General features: G+C 51.4%; 1 protein-coding gene across 3 annotated transcripts; it reads right to left on the bottom strand.

Annotated features, from left to right (window-relative positions):
- Positions 1-12,010: 12,010 nt before the first annotated feature.
- On the bottom strand, positions 12,011-16,032 carry LYPD5 (LY6/PLAUR domain containing 5). Of its 3 annotated transcripts, XM_073225746.1 has the most exons (7): positions 15,875-15,991; positions 15,457-15,602; positions 14,070-14,198; positions 13,427-13,603; positions 13,113-13,259; positions 12,639-12,859; positions 12,011-12,418 (listed from the first exon to the last, which is right to left on the bottom strand). In XM_073225746.1, the coding sequence occupies exons 3-7, from the start codon at positions 14,131-14,133 to the stop codon at positions 12,326-12,328; spliced, it is 702 nt and encodes a 233-aa protein (XP_073081847.1). In that variant the 5' UTR covers positions 14,134-14,198; positions 15,457-15,602; positions 15,875-15,991; the 3' UTR covers positions 12,011-12,325. The 3 variants fall into 3 exon arrangements, with proteins under 3 accessions (XP_073081847.1, XP_073081845.1, XP_073081846.1); XM_073225744.1 differs by lacking the exon at positions 15,457-15,602 and having other exon boundaries at positions 15,875-16,032; XM_073225745.1 differs by lacking the exon at positions 15,457-15,602 and having other exon boundaries at positions 15,843-16,000.
- Between the last annotated feature and the right edge of the window lie 1,994 nt (positions 16,033-18,026).

Genomic DNA, 18,026 nt, shown 5'->3' with positions numbered 1-18,026 from the left:
GGTGATACCCAAATGGTACCCATGATGCATGTATATGAACAATGCACTCAGTGTTTCCCATATCACACACTGTGGAATGATACCCAATGCATGCAGACACATGACACTTAGGGACACCCCATGGCGGTTCCCAGTCACCCAGCACAGAGAAACACACACTGACACATATCACAGCACATGGCAACGCAAGAATGTATGAGTGATTCACAGTACATGATTCACCCCAATGCACAATATGCCTGGGTGCACAGTGCCATTCAAATGTAGAACTGGGGACAATCCCCACTTACACATGCAGGAACCCAAATAGCATGCGACCAGAGGGAGACATGTGGATATGTGTTGGTGCATCTGTCCCATAGGACACAGACCAGAATGGTGCTCTGGGGGGAACAGGGGAGCTGCAGAACACCAGCCTCAGGGACCCTGAGGTCCAAATGCAGTGCACAGAGTAAAACACGCACCATCGCCTCTGACTGACAAGCCCCATCTGAGCACAGGCAACTCCCATATGTGGTCTGGCACACCATATACTCCAACAGGTGTGACCACACAAACACAACATGTACAGAGTGATACGCAAACGCCCAAGGACACAAAACATACTGACACAGTATTTCCCAACACACCCTTTCTCAAACTCCACATGTCACACGAAACAGCAGATATTACCAATGGACACAGCCAACACTTAGGCCAGGAACAACACCACACACGACACCGGGGACACCCTCTGAGGCGGTGTATTACACAGCCACACAAACACAACACAGCTTGAGTGCGGGCACCTGGACTGTGTTCTTGGCAGGGGAAGGAGAGGCCCCCCAACATGGCCATTCACCTCAACATGCTGCACAGGGTCACATCACTGAGTGTGATACACGGCTTTACATGCACAATGCCCACACAGAGACACAACACACTCTGATGTGCAGAAGAAAGAGTGCAGGGAAGCATCTTGCACAGTGACTCCCAGAGTGACACACAATGTGCAAGGTGCCTGCCTGCAGCAGCCCAGAAGTAACATGTCTCTGTACACCCCATGTTTGGACAAAGATCAAAACCCTCCTACTGCAACATGTGGGGACACACTGGCGTGGTGACACAAAACGCCTTGCATAGCATCACACACTGGTCTCGAGACGGACACTGGTCCCATGAACACAATTCCCAGGGGAACACACAGGCACGGCCCCTGTCCCCTCCCACATCGTATGTCGTTGCAGTAACACGGACCCACCAGCCACAGCAAAATGAGACTCTCACACACACACACACACGTCTGGCTACACACCAACACAACCCACAGGGACACACCCAGAGACAGCAAACCACACACGCAGACACGCCCAGTGACAAACACCGAGCCTGTGCTGGTGCCCCACCCCGTGGAACACACATGGTTCCCACGTGGCGCGAGACATGGCAGGAGAGTGATAGGGACACACCCGGGTGCACCCAGATACCACGCGTGTGTCCCCTTGGAGAAAACGCTGCCTCTGGGTGCTCTCGGGGCTGCAGCCGGGCCACCCCTGCCACCTGCCACCCTGGGGCACAGGTCTGCCCCCTCTCCTCCCTCTCCTCACCTAAGGTGCCTTCCTCAGTCTCCCCGACTCTGGAAGCCCCTGGGTTTGTCTTAATCTCTGTTTTTCTCTCCTTTATGCCTTTGTATCTTTCTGTCTCTTCTGGCCGTCTGTCTCTCTGAGTATCTCTGACAGTCCATTTGTCTGGTTCCATTTCTCTCTCTGGCCCTCTTTCTCGCTGTCTCTGCCTCTCTTGGCATCTCCGTCTCAGTCTCCGTCTTTGTATCATTCTCTCTGTCACCGTCTCTCTGCTTCCATGTGTGTGTCTCTGTGTCCACTGGTGAATGTGTCTGTTTCCTTTCTCTGTGTCTCTTGCTCTCTGACTCTGTCTCCGTCCCTGTGCTCTCTGTCCCCTCTCATTGTCTCTTGCTGCCTCTCAGTCTCTGTCTCATGACTTGGTTTCTCTCACTCTCTACCTTCGGACCTCCCTCTCTCTGTCTCTGCCTCTCTCTCTGAGCCTCTCTGTGCCTGTCTCTGCCTCAGTTTCGCTCCCCTGTTCAGCCTTGCCCCTTCTAGTTCCTCCCCAGCCCCACTCAGGGGCCAAGGGCCGAAGACACAGAAACTGCGGCCACTGAGAGAGTCAGAGGCCATGGAACAGAGACCTCTGGCCTGGCCCCTCCAGCCGGAGACAGATGGAGAGATCTTGAGGGGTGCAGTGGGGGGAGAGAGAAGGAGAGAGGATTTTAAAAAATGAAAGAGATGGAGAGAGAAGAGACGCAGGGGTGAAGAGAAAGCAGAAGACAGAATCAAGACATGGAAGTTAGAGCAGAGAGGGATTTTTTTCTCTAAAGAGACAAGTAGGAGAGAAAAACTCGGTGAAGGCTGGGCATGGGAGATGCCGGGGTGGGCGGCAATGCGGTCACAGCGGGCAGGGCTGCTGCCTCCACGTGTAGGTTCTGGGCTGGGGGAGTGGTGGTCATCTGGTAGGACACACTGCCGCAGAGCCAGCTCCCTCCTGTCCCGGGGGGGGGGGGGGGGGGGGGGGCGGGGGTAGGGGGTGACTCAGGGCCGCAGAGCTTCCTGTGACTCAGCCTTAGTCCAAACCCTGGAGCAGGGAGTTGGGGCGGAGGGGAGAGGGGTTTCTGTAAAACCCTGGAGAACCTCTATATGCCTAGGTTGGCCTTAGGCTGCTGCACGGGGCTTTGAGGGGAGGAGGGCCCTTGGGTGGGAGCTCCTGGGTCTGAGCAGGGAGGGGCTGGGGGCCTGGACCCCTGGGTCTGGGGGATGAGGGGCCGGGGGCCTGGACTCCTGGGTCTGAGGCGGCGGGTGGAACTGGAACACACTCCTGGTCTAGGAAGGCTGGAGGAACTGCTTCCAAAGTCCCTAAGACTTTTCATTGGCCTGGTCCCAGCTGCCACACCTTCATCCCAGCCCCATCTCCGGGCCTGGAAAGGACCCAGGGGCCTTGGGGCCCAGCAGGAAGAGGCCAAGGACAAAGGGTTATTTTAACAGGGAAGGGTGGCAGAGGGGAGTGAAGAGGGTGTCTCAGGCGGAAAGGTCACTCGTCGCCTGGGGCCTGCGCAGGGGAGGGCGGGGCTGAGCCCCGGGGAAAGACATCCTGGAAGTCTGAAGCCAAGTGGCGGCAATTCCTCTGCTGCTCCTTATGAAGTGGGCCCTGGGGCTTCAGGGCGTTGGGCTGCTGTCACCTTGTGGCGGCCTTGGGAACTGCAGGCACTCTGTTCTCTAGATCCCGTCCTGTATTATGGCCTCAGGGAGCTTGAGGGCTAAAAGAAGTCTCCTGGTTTATCAATCTCTCTTGTGCTTTCTCTCTCTGTGTATCCGCTGCTCTCTCTGAATCTCACTGGCTTTGTATCTTAGTGTTTCTGCCTCCTCGTCTTGTCTTCAAATGCACGCTGTTTTCTTTTCTCTTTTTTCCTTCTCTCTCTTTTTGTTTATTTTCTCATTTGTATGTCCGTGTTCCCCAATGAAAAATTATGTATAGTTGACCCTTGAACAACATGGGGATCCTCCATGCAGTCAAAAATCCGTGTATAACTTTTGACTACCTAAAACCTAACTACAAACAGCCTACTGTTGATCAGAAGCCTTACTGGTAATGTAAACAATTAACCCATATTTTGTGTGTTATAAATATTATATGCTGTAGTCTTAGAATAAGGTAAGCTAGAGAAAGTGTTTTTTCAAATTGGCACAAATATCCAAAAAATTGTTCCAGTCTATTTATTGAAAAAAAATCCATGTGTAAGTGGGTGTATGCAGTTCAAACCCATGTCATCAAGGGTCAGCTGCATATTATGTTAAATTATGTATATTATATATGTATATGTCTCACAATCTGGGAGTCCAGAGACCTTGGGATGAGCCTTGACATAACCACTGACTTTATTGTGTAGACTGTAATACACAGACAGACCTCAGGTCACAATTAGCTTTGCTATCGTTGGCTGTGTGTCCTGGAAAGTGGGAATTGATGATATCTATGTCAGGGTTGCTTGCGGGTTTGCTGAGGTGGAATGTCCAGAGCCACACCCCACCTCCAACAGAACCTGGTACTTGTTAAGCACCCGTGGTACATCGTCTCTCAAGCTGGCTGCCAATAATTCCCCCCATCTGTACTGACATGTGGCTTCTCCCACCAAAAGGTAGAGTCTATGTCCCTTCCCCTTCTGGCTGGCTGGGGACTTGCTTTGACTAATTGAATGTAGCAGAAATGATGCTGGGCCAGCTCCAGGTCCAGTTCTTACGAGAACTAGAAGCTTTTGTTCTCTGCGAACTCTAAGATCACCATGCTGTGAAGAAGCCCAAGCTAGTCATGTGAAGAAGCTATGCAGAGGAGAAACAAGGCACCCTGGCCAAAAGCCCAGTCTGGCCCCAACTGCGTGCAGTCACAAGAGCAGCCTTTGCAGAGACCAGCAGACGTGCCCAGTCAACCCTCAAACTCATGAGAAAAAATAAACTTTTTGCTTGAAGACACTGAATTTTGGAATGGCTTGTTACATGATAATAACAATAAATATACTCTTCTGTTCACTTTTGTGTTTGAAGTTTTCCATAATAAAAAGTGTGTGTGTGTGTGTGTGTATACACAAACATATGAATATGTATAGATGTGTATGTGAATAGATAATGGACTTTGTTGTATTTTGTAACTTGCAGCTGGTATCATTTTCCTTTTTTTTGGCCTCTGAGTCTCTTTCTTGACTCTTTCAATCTCTGCTTGTCGTTCATAGTTTCCTGTCTCTATTTCCTTCTCTCAGTGTGTCTACTCCTGTCTTGCCAAGACTCCTCCTGCCACTTTCCCCTTCACTTACTCTGCTCCCCCACATTGACTTTCTTGATGATCCTCAAACCTGTCAAGCTCTTTCCTGCCACAAGGTCTTGGCACTTGCTTTTCCCTCTGCCTAAAAGCCTTTACCTCCAAACTCCTCATGGATCATCCCTCACTTTATCTAGTTCTCTGCTCTAATATAGTCTCTTTGTGACCATGTCTTTGAAAATGGGTCAGTGATCCCAATGTCATTATGGGTCCCCTTCCACCCTGAAATAATACTGTATCCAATTTTATTCCTTTGTCTTTATTATGGCACCTAGGGCCATTAAATAATCCTGTTTTCTTATGTGACTATTGTTTAGGACTGGGATCTTGCCACCCCCAATGTCCAGAACAGTGCCTGGCATGTAGAAGATGCTCAATGGGCATTTGCTGAAGGAATGCTCTTATTCAGTGGTACCGATTGGCATCTCCTTCAGCTCTCCCCTCTTAGCCTGCGGCACACCGTCCTGGAGGCAGGAAGGAGGTCATTTCCGCATTTCCCAGGTCTTCATCTCCCTTAATTAGTTGAGTTGCTGTCTGTGGTTCTGAGACTTAATGCAGATCTGTCCTTGGTGCTGACCAGGGCTCCCACTTCCACTGAGCTGGGAAGGCAGAGGGATCTTGGGAAGGGGGTGATGTGTGTATGATCCAGGCTCAGGATCATCAGGATCACTGACAGAAGGGGGACATCTGAGTTCCCAAGGGAGGGAGTACCTGGGTCACTGGGACTTCAATAGGTATTCGTTTTATCTATCTATCATCTACTCATGTATACATGCATTCATATATATATTTTTTATTATGAAAAACTTCAAAGCTACAGAAGTGCTCGGAAGACCAGAAAAAACCTTCACGTGCCCATTTAACAACTACCAACTCATAGTTAATTGCATTTCATCTATGCCTCCACCCACTTCCTCACTTCCTCTGTTATTTTAATGCAAATCCCAGACACGATATCATTTAATTATATGTGGTGTTTTAAAGTTTGTCTCTTTCTGTTGAGGTATGGCTTACACATTGTGAACTCACAAGCCTTAAGTGTACAGATCGATGCAGTCTCCCTGTGTATGGGCGCGTGTGACCTCCACCTTGACGGATCCATAGAGCATCTCCATCGTCACAGCACCCTCTCCCAGTGGATTCACCAGAGATAGCCAGTATCCTGGCCTCTGTCACCAAAAATTAAAAAGCTAAAATATGGGAGTCCAAAGACTTAGACTCTAGCCTTGCCTTTGCTGTTGGAATTATTCTTATTTTGCATAAAATATGACATACATAAAGAAAGTGCACAAAAGAAAGAAGTCTGTTTTGGACAGATAATTATAAAGCGATCCCCCATGCGCAGGCCTCGCAGAGAGAATATTGCCACTCCTCAGAAACGCTCTGTGAGCTCCTTTATGACCCAACTCCCTTCCCCGACCTTGAGGGGAAACCACTGCCCTCACTCATAAGGAACTCTACTTGTCCTAACCCACGGTCCTCACACACTATTTTCTCGGTCCCTCCTTCTTCCTCCAACCCTTAGACACTATGTGGCCCCTGATCCTGGAGACCATGAGAGACCCCCTCACCAGCCTCTTTCCTGGCCTCCCTACCTCCATTCTTACCTCCCCTGCTCTGTCCCCTGCATGGTCACAGGGAAAGCTTCCCACCACCTGGCTCCCACCATGTCTCCCCCCTGCTCTAAGCCTTTCCATGGATTCCCATTGGCTATAGGGGAAAGTTTGGGAAACTATCCTCACCCAACATGTTAGGCCTTTCAGGTGTCCTGTCACCCTCTTCATCTTCATCTCCCTCCTCACACTTCGTGCACAGAACAAGCCTTTGAGCACGCTGTCCTTCCTACCTGGAAGCCCTCCCTCCTGCTTCTTTGCTGATTCTGATTAGTCATTTAGGTGTCTTCTCAGAGATTCATTCCTATCAGAAGCTTTCACTGGTCTTAACCTTCAGACACTTATACTTCATGCTTTACTCGTGAGCCTCTGAGTTTTTCCATGTCTCCTTTCAGACCAGGAGGGCAGGGTTGGGTCTGACTCATTGCCGGCTCCATGGCACTACCCAGCTCAAAAGAATAGGTTACAAATGTTTGTTTACTGTTTCTCCCTGCAGCTCTGTCTCTTACTTGTTCCTGTCTCGCTGTCTCCTTGCAATTTAACAAATGTTTCCTTAGGCCTTGGCATGGGCCAGGCCGTCTACATGGAATGCTGTTCCTCATCCTGTCCACCTGATGACCTCTACCCATCCTTCAGGACCCAGCACAGGATCCACCCTCCATGCAGCCACCCCTGATGCCCTGACTCTAATCAGAGGCCCCTTCCCTACCTGTCAGTCCTCACACCCCAAACACTCCCCTCTTTCCTGCCCTGATCTATTTGGGAACAACAGTCATCTGGACTCTAGTCGGAGTCCCCGAGTCACACCAAGAACTCCTCGAGGAGCTGGGTTTTCCAGGATCACCAAGCACAGCAGAATGAATTACAAATGTATACTGAATCTCTCCTGGGATTACTTCTGCCTCTGTATCTCTGTCTTTGCATGAGCCAGCCCCTCTGCCTGGAATGCTGTTCCCTTCTCGGTCCATATGGCATGATTTAAGACTTGTTGCCAGGTTCTTCCTCTGGCACCAGCCCCGATGTATCCTTCCCTCAACGCTGGCTCCTCTTGTACCCGTACATCACTCCACTGGAGGCTTGTGGCTGAGTGTGTGTCCGCCTCTCCCATCAGACCAGGATCTCCTCCAGGGCTAGGACTCACCTCCGTGGCCCGAGTGCGCAGTGCAAGGCCAGGAACATAGGAAGAACTTATTGAATGATGGGTTTCAATATGCATAAATCTGAATTGGGTAAATTGAATTGTTTCCCTACCACATTGCAGCCTCATTTCCAAGTAGTCCTCTGTGTAAATGGAAATCTGGAGGAGTGTGAGAGGAGAAAGGGAGCCCACCTCTCATAAAGTCCCTCCCAGGACTACAGAATGTCTTCTCCACTGTGTGGAACACACAGCGAGGCTTCTGACCGGGGACCTCATCAGCAGCAAAGGATATGTGGCAATGGGCTCATGCCCAGAGATTTCACTCATCTTACCTCTCACCCCATCACCTAGACGAAGCTTGCCTGATAAAACAATGGGAGGATTTAGTCACTGTTGCCAGCTGGGAGCTAACACCCTGATGGATGGGGTTCTGCTGTACAGGATAAAGTTTATGATTGGAACTGATGATTGATATATGACACGGTCCCTCAGTGGCCCGAATACATGTGTCTGGGCGTCAGTGGGCGGCAGCGGCCCCTCTTCCCTTTACATCTACTACGCACTCGCAGAATGTTTGCTTCCTGTCCCCACAACTAGGAGCTCCACTGGCTTGGCGCTCTTGGCTCCCAAGGAAAGAACGCTTCCACGAGAAGACACAGCAGCGGTTCTGCTGAATTGGATGGTGAGACTGCCACCTGGCCATTCTGGGCTCTTTGTGCCATGGAACCAATGAACCAGTGGAGGAGAGGATTATTTTCTGGGTTGACTGGCCTCAGTCACCAAGGGAAATAAAGTCACTGCTACACAGTGGAACACCAGGCCTGCAACCCGACGCATTCTCTGGAGCACTTCTCAAAGCTTCTGTGTCCAATAGAAAAGACAACCAAAAAGTGAAAATCAGAAAAGGACCACTAATGATCCAGGCCTTTGAGGAATGACGGTTTGGGTCATCTCACTAGTTAAAAAAACAGCAGCCAGCTGACAGCAAAGGAAACATGGAATGAATGATGGAAAAGGGAAATTAAACATATAAGCTATGGTCTTATGACCATTCACAAGTGAGAACTGTAATTATAATAACTGTAATAACTGCACATTTTCTTCTTTGCTTGTTTTTTTCCTTCCTTCCTTCTTATCTTCGCCTGTATTTCTCTGTCCATCTACTGATTTCCTTTCATCTTGCTTCTTCCCTCCCTTTATTACCTTATGTAAGGATCGGTGGTGCTCCCGATGTTTGTAAATGAAAATGGTGTTGGTAGCATCCATCTTCCTTCTCCACTGCATTTTCAAAGCCAGGTATTTCTTGTGCACTGCAGTTAGGAGCCATCAGTAGCTAGTTGTTGAATGAGTAGTTACAAATGGCTAAAAATTCAAATGGATGACCACAGAACAAGATTACAAGATCCATGTGTGAAGGGGTAGGCAAAACGAATGGCATGCAAATTTAAGTCCATCCAGTCAGAATGTAGATAATAAAAATATTAAACATCATTTGGAAAATTCACATCCAATCAACAGATTAGAGACCTATTTTCTGGATCTACGCATCTGTCAGTCCTTTTCGTTCAATGTGTTCTCTAACATACCGGGGTTCATGTCATGAGCTGATGAACCAAAGTCTTTATCCCGTTGCTCATTGGTTGCAACCAAATGGACAATTTTAAGAAAGGGGTATGCTTGATTCCCCGCCTTTGCCATTTCTGTGCCAAGAAAGCTTTAAAAATTTTTTTCAAGACCTTTTATTGAGAATGATAGATGGGTAGATAGATAGATGGATAGATATCACAAATCATAAGCAATAGTGCGATTGATTCTGGGGTCAAGAAACACAAGGACCAGACCCCACAAATCTGCTTGTCATCTCTTCCAGTCACTCACCCCACAAGGATAAGCACTATCCTGACTTCTGATTACATGCATTAGTTTGGCTTACTTTTGGACTTTGTCTAAATGGAATTGTAAATGGAATCACACAGAATGGTCTGCTGTGTGTCTTTATCGTTTTGCTCAGCACTGTCCTGAGACTAAGTCAGGCTGCTGCGGGCGGCTGCACTGTTCATACCCCGGGCTGAACTATACTCCAGTTCGTGAACAGGTCACAACTTATTTATCCATGCTCCTGTTGATAGGTATTTGGGTTGTTTCCAGTTTGTGGCTATTGTGAACTGTCCTTCTAGGAACATTCTAGGACATGTCTTTCAGGAGACACATATAAACTACTTTCTGCTGGGGAGCTTAACCCAGGGAGGTATACCAGTATGTTCTGCATTCTGATGAAAGGCCCTGTGCAAACTGAAGTGCTCTTAGTTTAGACTGAAGCAGGCTTGACAGGTCCAACATCCAACTGTTGCTTCTCACTCCCTTCCATCTGTCTCTTTGGTAAACGGCATTGCCGTTTACTCTGTTCCTCAGCCCAAAACCTCTGGGTGTTCTTGTGTCTTTCTTTCCCACTTACCCCTCAACCATAGTTTCAAGTCCTGCCAACTCTGCCAACACAATCGACCCCTTACCCCCTCCCTCACCCTACCTGTGACCACTCCCATCACTGCTCATGTGCGCTGGGGCAGTAGGCACCCCCTACATCCCGGCTTCCATACTTGCCACAGAGATCCTTTTCAAAGACGAAGCATGCACACAAGATGACATGCTGCAGGACTCCATTTCTATGAAGTTCAAAATTAGGCAACACTTATTTATGGTAGACGTCTGACTAATGGTTACCTCTGGGGTGAGAAAGTTCCCATGCAAGGTTATGTGGGAGACTTTCGGGGTGGGGACTGGAAATGTTCTAGATCTTGATGCAGGTTACTCAGATGTATAAATATGGAAAATTTAAACTTTATGTGTTTTACTCTATGTACTTTGTATCTTGATGAAAAAGTCACATATGTACTCATGTATGTATATTATATACCTATATAATACACATAATAGCATATTGCACATATAACACTATATAATGACATATGTAGAAATCATGGCAGCCCCCTGTTATAAGTCCTCCAATGTATTCTGTATCAGTTTGGGAGTTTTCCTCTCCCCAGAAAAACAGAACTAGTAGGAGATACCTATTAAGAGATTTATGGCAAGGAATTGGCTTATGCGACCTTGAGGGCTGGGCAGGCAGGTTGAAAATTGGTAGTGTAGGTGGTCAGGAAAGGCAGGCTGGAACTCTCAGTCACCGGCTGAAGATGCTGTCCACAGGTAGATTTACATCTCTGGAAAGCCTCAGCTCTGATCTTATGGTCTTTTCAGCTGACTGAATCAGGCCCACACAGATGATCTTGGATAATTTCCCTTTCTTAAAATCAACTGATCATGGACTTTAATCATATCTACAAAACACCTTCCCAGCAACACTGAGATTAGTGTTTGAATGAATAACTGATCCTGTAGTCTAGTCAATTTGACACATCAGACCGACTACCCCCACTGCAAACCACATTTGCAATCCAATCCAAAGCGTGCTCTCCTCACTAGAAAGGTCAGTTCTTAAAGGTAGGGGAGATCTACCCAGGTATACCCAAAAAAGAACTTGCTTGTTTTGTTCACTGCTATATGCCCAGGAACTAGAACAATGCCTGGCACATAGAAGGTGCTCGGTAAATGTGATGAATCAATGAATGATATCCAGCTTCCCCTTGTACATTAGGATGTATAGACATCTAGAACCCTTCTCCCCTGGACCTCACAGGAGTGTAAGAGCGCCTCTGAGATGCCTTTCTCTCCCCACGTCTGCCTTCTGAGGGAGAACTGAATGTGGGAGCTGTTCTTGCTATGCCACTTACTCAAAACACCACTCTTGCTGTGCCTTGAGCAACTTGGCTGCAAAATGAGGATGCCATCCCTCTTTTACTTGCCTCACTGGGTCACTGGGGGGGACCCAGTGGAGGAAAGGATGGGAAAGGACACTGTGAAGCATGTGCACAAGAGGATGTGTTGTAGGATTCCGTGTATATGGAGTTCAGGTGCTCATGCAAGTGTCCAGAACACCCTTTTTTCCTTCCTACCTCCGGATCTTAGTCTAAGCATGTCTCCCTTCCTCTTACTTCTCTTTGCTAACACCTCTTTCTCCTTTAGGAATTCACTTCAGATTTACTTCCTCCAGGAAGTCTTCCCCCATCCTCACGGGTTGGAGAATTTTGCCTGGTTTCAGCTTTGCCTCAAGCAGTTGTCTGTCAAAGTAACCAACACCCAAGTGTCTGGGAGGTAGAGTTGCCTGATGATTCACGGCGCTGGAGTCACATTCCTGGCTCTCCATTCATTGAGTACATGAGCTCAAGCCAGTGCCTTCACCTCCCATTTGCTCCTGGGGATTATGATAACAGCCCACTTATGCTGGGTGATTGTTGCGTCCCAGATACTCCATGTCATCTCATTCAGTCCTGACCACAACCGCTGTGGAGTAGGTTTTGTCATTTCTACAGGTTTTATTTTCACCTCTGCCTTACAGGTGAAGAAACGCAGGCACAGAGAGGTTACATAACTTGCCCAAGGTCACCCACAGGCTACAAGGTGCAGCTGGGATTCAAACCCATACAGCCTCCCTCGAGAGGCTGGGCTCCTAACTCCTAGGACGCACTGCCTCTGGAGCCTCTCATGATGATACTGATCCAGACAGCACTGGCGCTCCGTTCTGGAGCTGGTCCTGGGCTCTGGAGGGAGCACAGGCAGCCGGGCTGTGGGGTACCAGTGCTGGGCTGGTGCCCAGTGACTAACAGCTATTGTCAGGATTGCTCTTCATGTGGGGCAGGATGTGGCTGTTTCTCCACACCCGGGGGTGCTGGGGCCCCAATTTCTCCCAGGCCTGCTGACAGGAAAAGGACAAGGGAGACAGTAGGGAAGCAGGAGAGGGAGAGAAAGAGAGACAAGAGTACAATTCTTACTTGATATTTTCCAGTGAGCCACATCACAGGGGCTGAAGCCGAGAGAGGGGGGCGTGCACCCTGCCCCCGGCATCCGGCTCATGAGAGGACTGGAGGGGCTGTCTATGAGGGGAGCCCAGGGGGTCCTCCCGGACTGCCCACCAGTAGGAGCACGGTGAGGAACAGGGCCAGGACGGGGGGTGCCAGGTGAGGAGCTGTGGACGGGGTGGGGGTGAAGGGCTGGGCCACGGCCCCCCCGTTGCAGAGGCGCCCCTCACAGCAGGAGCCCTGGAGGTCGATATTTGTCCAGGGGCTGGTGGTGCCCGCGATGGTGCAGGAGGGCCGGTGGCAGCTTCTGATGTACACGGGGACTGAGAAGTTGCCTGGGGGCCGGGGCGGTGAGGAGCGGTCAGAACTGAGGGGGCAGCTGCGCCTGAGCCCCCGCCTCACAGGCCAGGCCCACGGCGGGTCCCAGACTTACTTCGGGTCGCCGTCCTCAGACTAGGGCCCTGCCTCTGCTCCCCTCCGAGCCACGCCTCCTCCTCAGTCCAGGGCCGTGGCCGCCCTCCTGCGGGCCGGGACCAGGCCGCCTCCCTCAGGCCTGCCCCTCCCCCTGCCCCCCTTCCAGCCCCTCACCGACGGTCATATGGCCATTGCCCTGGAAGCAGACGCTTTGGTCCTGGTGGCACTGAACCCGTCGGGACTTCTCCGGGGCGCAGTCCTTTGGGTGGATGCCCACGCAGGAGTAGCACTCGACGCCGCTGAGGGTCTGCGGGTTGGGCGCTGGCAAGAGCACATATACGCACAGCCGGCTATGGTTCCCGGGTACCGTGATGCGGGGTGCGCACCGCACCTGCGCGCGCTCAGAGCCCCGCGCGGGGGCCGGGGGGCGGTGCCCAGCCGACGCCACGCCCCTCACGCCCGGGCCGGCCGCTACCAGCCCCGCCCACCTGGGCTCAGGTTGGGGATGGTGTAGTGGTTCATCAGGTCGGCGTTGCACAAGTCGGTCGCGCAGCCGCGCACCACCGTGTAGTCGGGCGGCAGCGCGCGGGCGTTGGATCGCATCTGGCCGCTGGGCGGGCCTGTCCAGCAGCCTTTCTGCACCATGGTCACCGCGGCGCGGTACCCTGCGGGCGGGCGGGCGGGGAGGAGGTCCTGGTGCGCTGCCCCCACGCCCTGCGCTCCTCCTGGCCCCCCGCTCCCTGGTCCCCCTCTAGTCTGAAATCTCGCCCGCCCCTGCCCTCCCCGCCTCCGCGCTTCTCTCCCACGCACCTGGCTTCGCCCTGCCGCCCTCTCATCACCAGCCCTTTTCTGCTCCCTCCCCTTTCTCTTTCCTTCCCAGCCCCTCCCCCACCTCCTCTTCCTGCCCCCCCCTCTCCTGGCCCCCCTCCATCCCTTTCTTTCCCTGCCGCTTCCTCCTTCCCTCAGCCCCCCATTTCTATCCTTATCCTTCTCCTCTTCTACCCAGTTTCCCCAGAACTCTCGGCCCCTCCCTTCTCCGCCTTCCCCCCCTGATCTCTCCTCCTGGTCCCGCACCACCCCTTTCTCTCCTGCACTTCCTTCCTCCTTTTCCCGGTGCCTCCTGCCCCTCACCAGTGTCCACGGACAAGACAGCCTCGGAGCATCCGTGGAGACAGGAGATGTTGGGGAATTTCATGGCGCTGAGGTCAAAGGGCCCGAAGTAAATGTGTTGAAAGCTGTAGCACTGCAGGGCTTGGGACACTGCGGAGGGGAGCAAGGGTGGGGTGGGAAGAGCAGGCCGGGGATGAGCCTGTTTCAGGAACTCAGTCTCCGCCCTGCAGATGACAGCCACACTGGCCCTGCTGTTCTGCTCTGAGGGGACAGGCTTTGCTGCCCTGAGAACCAGGGCTGCTGCTACAGCTGGGGGTTGACTGTGCCTACGTCCTGGCCAAATAATGGCCTCTCCGCACCTGCCAGTCTGGTTTTCTTTCCCCCCACTAGGCTGTTCCACATCTCCACCCTCTTCCACGAAGCCCTCTGAGATTTAAATAAAGGAGGAAGTGATTCACTCCTGCTCTGCCCGTCCCTCTCCCAACTAAACTCACAATATCCAGTAGCACTACAAGGCCACTGCTGGAAAATAAACACCTCAGAATGCGCAATGGGACATGCTGTCTCACAGCGCTCACACACACACAGCTGGCCCCAGCGATACACACACACTTAAAACACTTAAACATCAACAGACTCACAAAATAACAAAACTGACACAGGCTCATTCAAAGCTCACAAATATATATCCTGAATGCCTCCCATGCAGGATTTCCATCTTCACACGTAATGTAAGTACCACCTAGGCTCTCCAATCGAGCATTCCAAATCAGGGCATATGTTGCACACATGTAAGGTCATACTCACCGACAGAAAACCGTGCCGATACAGAAACAAAAACAACTTGCAGACAGACCCAGGAACAGGCAAGTCATGCCCAGAGGGAGACAAATACAGACCCAAGAATCACAGACACACAAATGAGAGACCACATTTACGCAAAGTAGAGATACACACAAAGACCCACAAACCATGCAATTTAAAGTCACAGATGCAAGACACAAAGAGACACACAATACAGATACACAGAGAGACAGACACAATACCTGCCACACATACACAGAGATAAATACAGGCCTATGGAGCACAGAGATGAACAAACACAGAGACACAGATATACAAAGTTATACGCACGTTTCTTTTACAAAGACAGTGAAGCTCAGTGATCAGCAGACTCATAAAGCCTTTGTTCAAATGCCCAGACATTGAAATCTGATCCAGAGAAACACTCACAAGCTCAGAGACTCAAGGACAGGCTGACACATGGACACACACAGCATCCAGCTCTCTTCCATGGCTGGGCACGCACACAGTCAGCAGCGTAGTCAGCCTTCTCCTCACACCTTTAACTCCCCTCTTTGCAGCCTCATCAGGGGCAGTCCTGATAGGAGATTGTCCCTGTCCTTACCCAACTGGAGAACAAGTTGCCTGAGGTTGAGGCCCAGGTTCCCTGCCAGCTTGGAAAGAAGCCCCCTGGTTCCCCAGAGGTACCCTTGAATGAGCAAGGAGGCTGAGAAAGGCTGGGGTGGCCGGGAGAGACGCCAGAGAAAATGACTGATGGGGAGGACAGAGGAAGGGGGAGAAATGAGAAGGACACAGTCTCCAGGACTCCCCCAACCCAGACCCAGGCCCCCAGGCCCCCAGCCCCTCCTCCCCCAGACCCAGGGGTCCAGGCCCCCGGCCCCTCCTCCCCCAGACCCAGGGGTCCAGGCCCCCGGCCCCTCCTCCCCCAGACCCAGGGGTCCAGGCCCCCGGCCCCTCCTCCCTCAGACCCAGGCCCCCAGGGCCCCTAACCTTTTTAACATTGGACTCGGGAGTATGGATACCTTTCAGGCAGAGCACAGCACCAAAAAGGTGGAGCAGGGTGGCTCTGGGAACAACCATGGCCAGGCTGTGGAGCTGAGCTGAGACACCGGGGACAGCTCCTCCTGCTCTGAATTCCGCCAGGCTGGTTCTCCCTGCTGAGCCCCAGGCGCCAGGCACCCCAGTCTGGCAGGGATTCCTCCACCCCCGCGCCCTCCCTAACTTGGGCTGGTCTCCTCCCAGGTAATCATGATGGGGCCATGATAAGTCCTGGCTGCTGAGGAAGAGGGAAGCCTAGGGTTGGATTCATAGGCTTGAGGGCAGAGGTTGCTAGGGGCTCCCAAACCCTGAATTTGGGGGAGATTTGTGTTTTGCAGCCTCTCTTTTTACCCCATTCCCCACACTGTCTTCTAGTCTGAGGATAACCCATGTGGCCTCTTAATTTCCCTTCTTTTTCTCCACCCAGGCACACACCACTCAGACACACAGCCACCAGTGCTAGGGCCCTGTCTCCAGCCTCAGAGACACAAACATCATGTCCTCCCCGAAGTCTTCTCTGACCCCCACCTCCCCCACTCATCCACCCACCCACAGCCTCAAGCACCTCCCTGCCTCCCAGAAACTGTCACCCTGGCGTGGCTGTCTCCCCCATCAGCCTGAGAACTTCTCAGAGGCATTAGGCGATGCTTCTGATGTTGCATGAATGAATGAGTCAATGAATGTAGAGACGGAGAGAAGGGGGAAAAGAGAGAAGCAGAGTAACAGAGATACAGAAAGAGAGACTGGCAGGGAGATAGAGACTCCTGGAGAGGCAGGTACAGACAGACCGACAGGGGCATGCACTAAGACAGACACATCTGGTGGGGACAAACCCAGGCAGGAAGAGGGCCATCCTGATGATGGGATGTGCCCTCAGAAGGTATTTCATAAATATTTATTAGATTATTAAATGAATGAATTAAAACAGATTGGAGGAGACAGAGACACAGGCAGACAATTAGAAGGACATGTTGTCCCCCGAGGACATAGAGCCAGGTGGACACCGAGACCCTGGGCAGCAGGGGACATCCAGACGGATTCCCCCACAGGCAGCTGGAACTGGGGTGGAGACCCCAGGTCAGCACTTCCTGACCTGCCTCACTTCTCTGCACTTGGAGGGGCTACCTACCTAAATCACACCCACTCATTGTCCCATGCAGGGTGGGCACCAAGCATGTGCAGCCACCTAGAGTCAGGGGATGGCATAGAGTTAACATAATGGCAGTGACCAGGACAGCCTTAATGATCTCCTGATCTTGACTAAATTTTACACGGGTTTCTTCCTGACTACAGGTCCCTGAGCAAACTTTTCTTAGAGCATTGGCTTTAGAACTTGTCATTGCAAATTCTTTCTCTGTCCCTTTGAAATGTAGGTAAATCTTCTCCCAGTCTCGTGCCAGCTTTACAACCCAGGAATGCCTTTCTCAAGGATCTGGGAGCCATCCCTCCATGATAATGAAGTGTCACCATCAAGGAAGACAGCACTCCTGTCTCCCAAACGCGAACAAGTGACAGTTAGCAAACAGAGGTGGCCAAATGACACAGAAAAACACTTGCCAGCTCAGGAATAAGTGGACACATCCCACGGATCAACCCCTGTCCCATCATCCTCCAGGGCTCTGCCACTAGTCCATCCAGCACATTGAGATCCGTCTCTCACCCCTGTTGCCATAGTCTTGAATAAAGTCCCCTGTGCCTATCTGACTTTATTTGGTGTAATTTTTCTTTGACAGTGAACACCCAGGCACTGTGGACATACACCAGGTTTCTGGACTCTCACAGACACAGCCTCACCCCCTTCTGCCGACTCTGCCCCTCCCATCAGGCCTAACTACCCTGAACCTGCTTTGCATCCAAATTATCCTCCTGCTTCTCCTGTTCCTGCCCCAGGCTCTCTGTCAGTCAGGAGCTGGCCACACAGAGACAGGGTGGCACTCAGGACCCCTAGGGAATGGAGACTGGCTGAGGGAGGAGGCTGAGTTTTCTGAAGCTCCTGTGGAAGGTGGAGGCATTGGAGGTATTCACACTGGTTCACAGTTTCAGAGACTGAGGCTTGAAGAGTCAGCAGACCAGCCCGTTTTGTGTGTGTAAGTGGCTGTGTGAGTGTGTGGCTGTGTGTGTGTGTGATTTTGACTC

This window comes from Manis javanica, chromosome 17 (genome assembly GCF_040802235.1).
Source record: "Manis javanica isolate MJ-LG chromosome 17, MJ_LKY, whole genome shotgun sequence".
NCBI lineage: Eukaryota > Metazoa > Chordata > Mammalia > Pholidota > Manidae > Manis > Manis javanica.
This window is presented reverse-complemented; position numbering and strand designations above follow the sequence as displayed.

Coding starts and splice junctions, on each gene's coding strand:
- LYPD5 (XM_073225744.1), bottom strand. CDS start 15,932: ATGGTTGTTCCCAGAGCCACCCTGCTCCACCTTTTTGGTGCTGTGCTC. Junction 13,260..13,426: donor CATCCCCAACCTGAGCCCAG/GTGGGCGGGGCT, acceptor TGCTCTTGCCAG/CGCCCAACCCGCAGACCCTC. Junction 12,860..13,112: donor CAATGGCCATATGACCGTCG/GTGAGGGGCTGG, acceptor CCCGGCCCCCAG/GCAACTTCTCAGTCCCCGTG.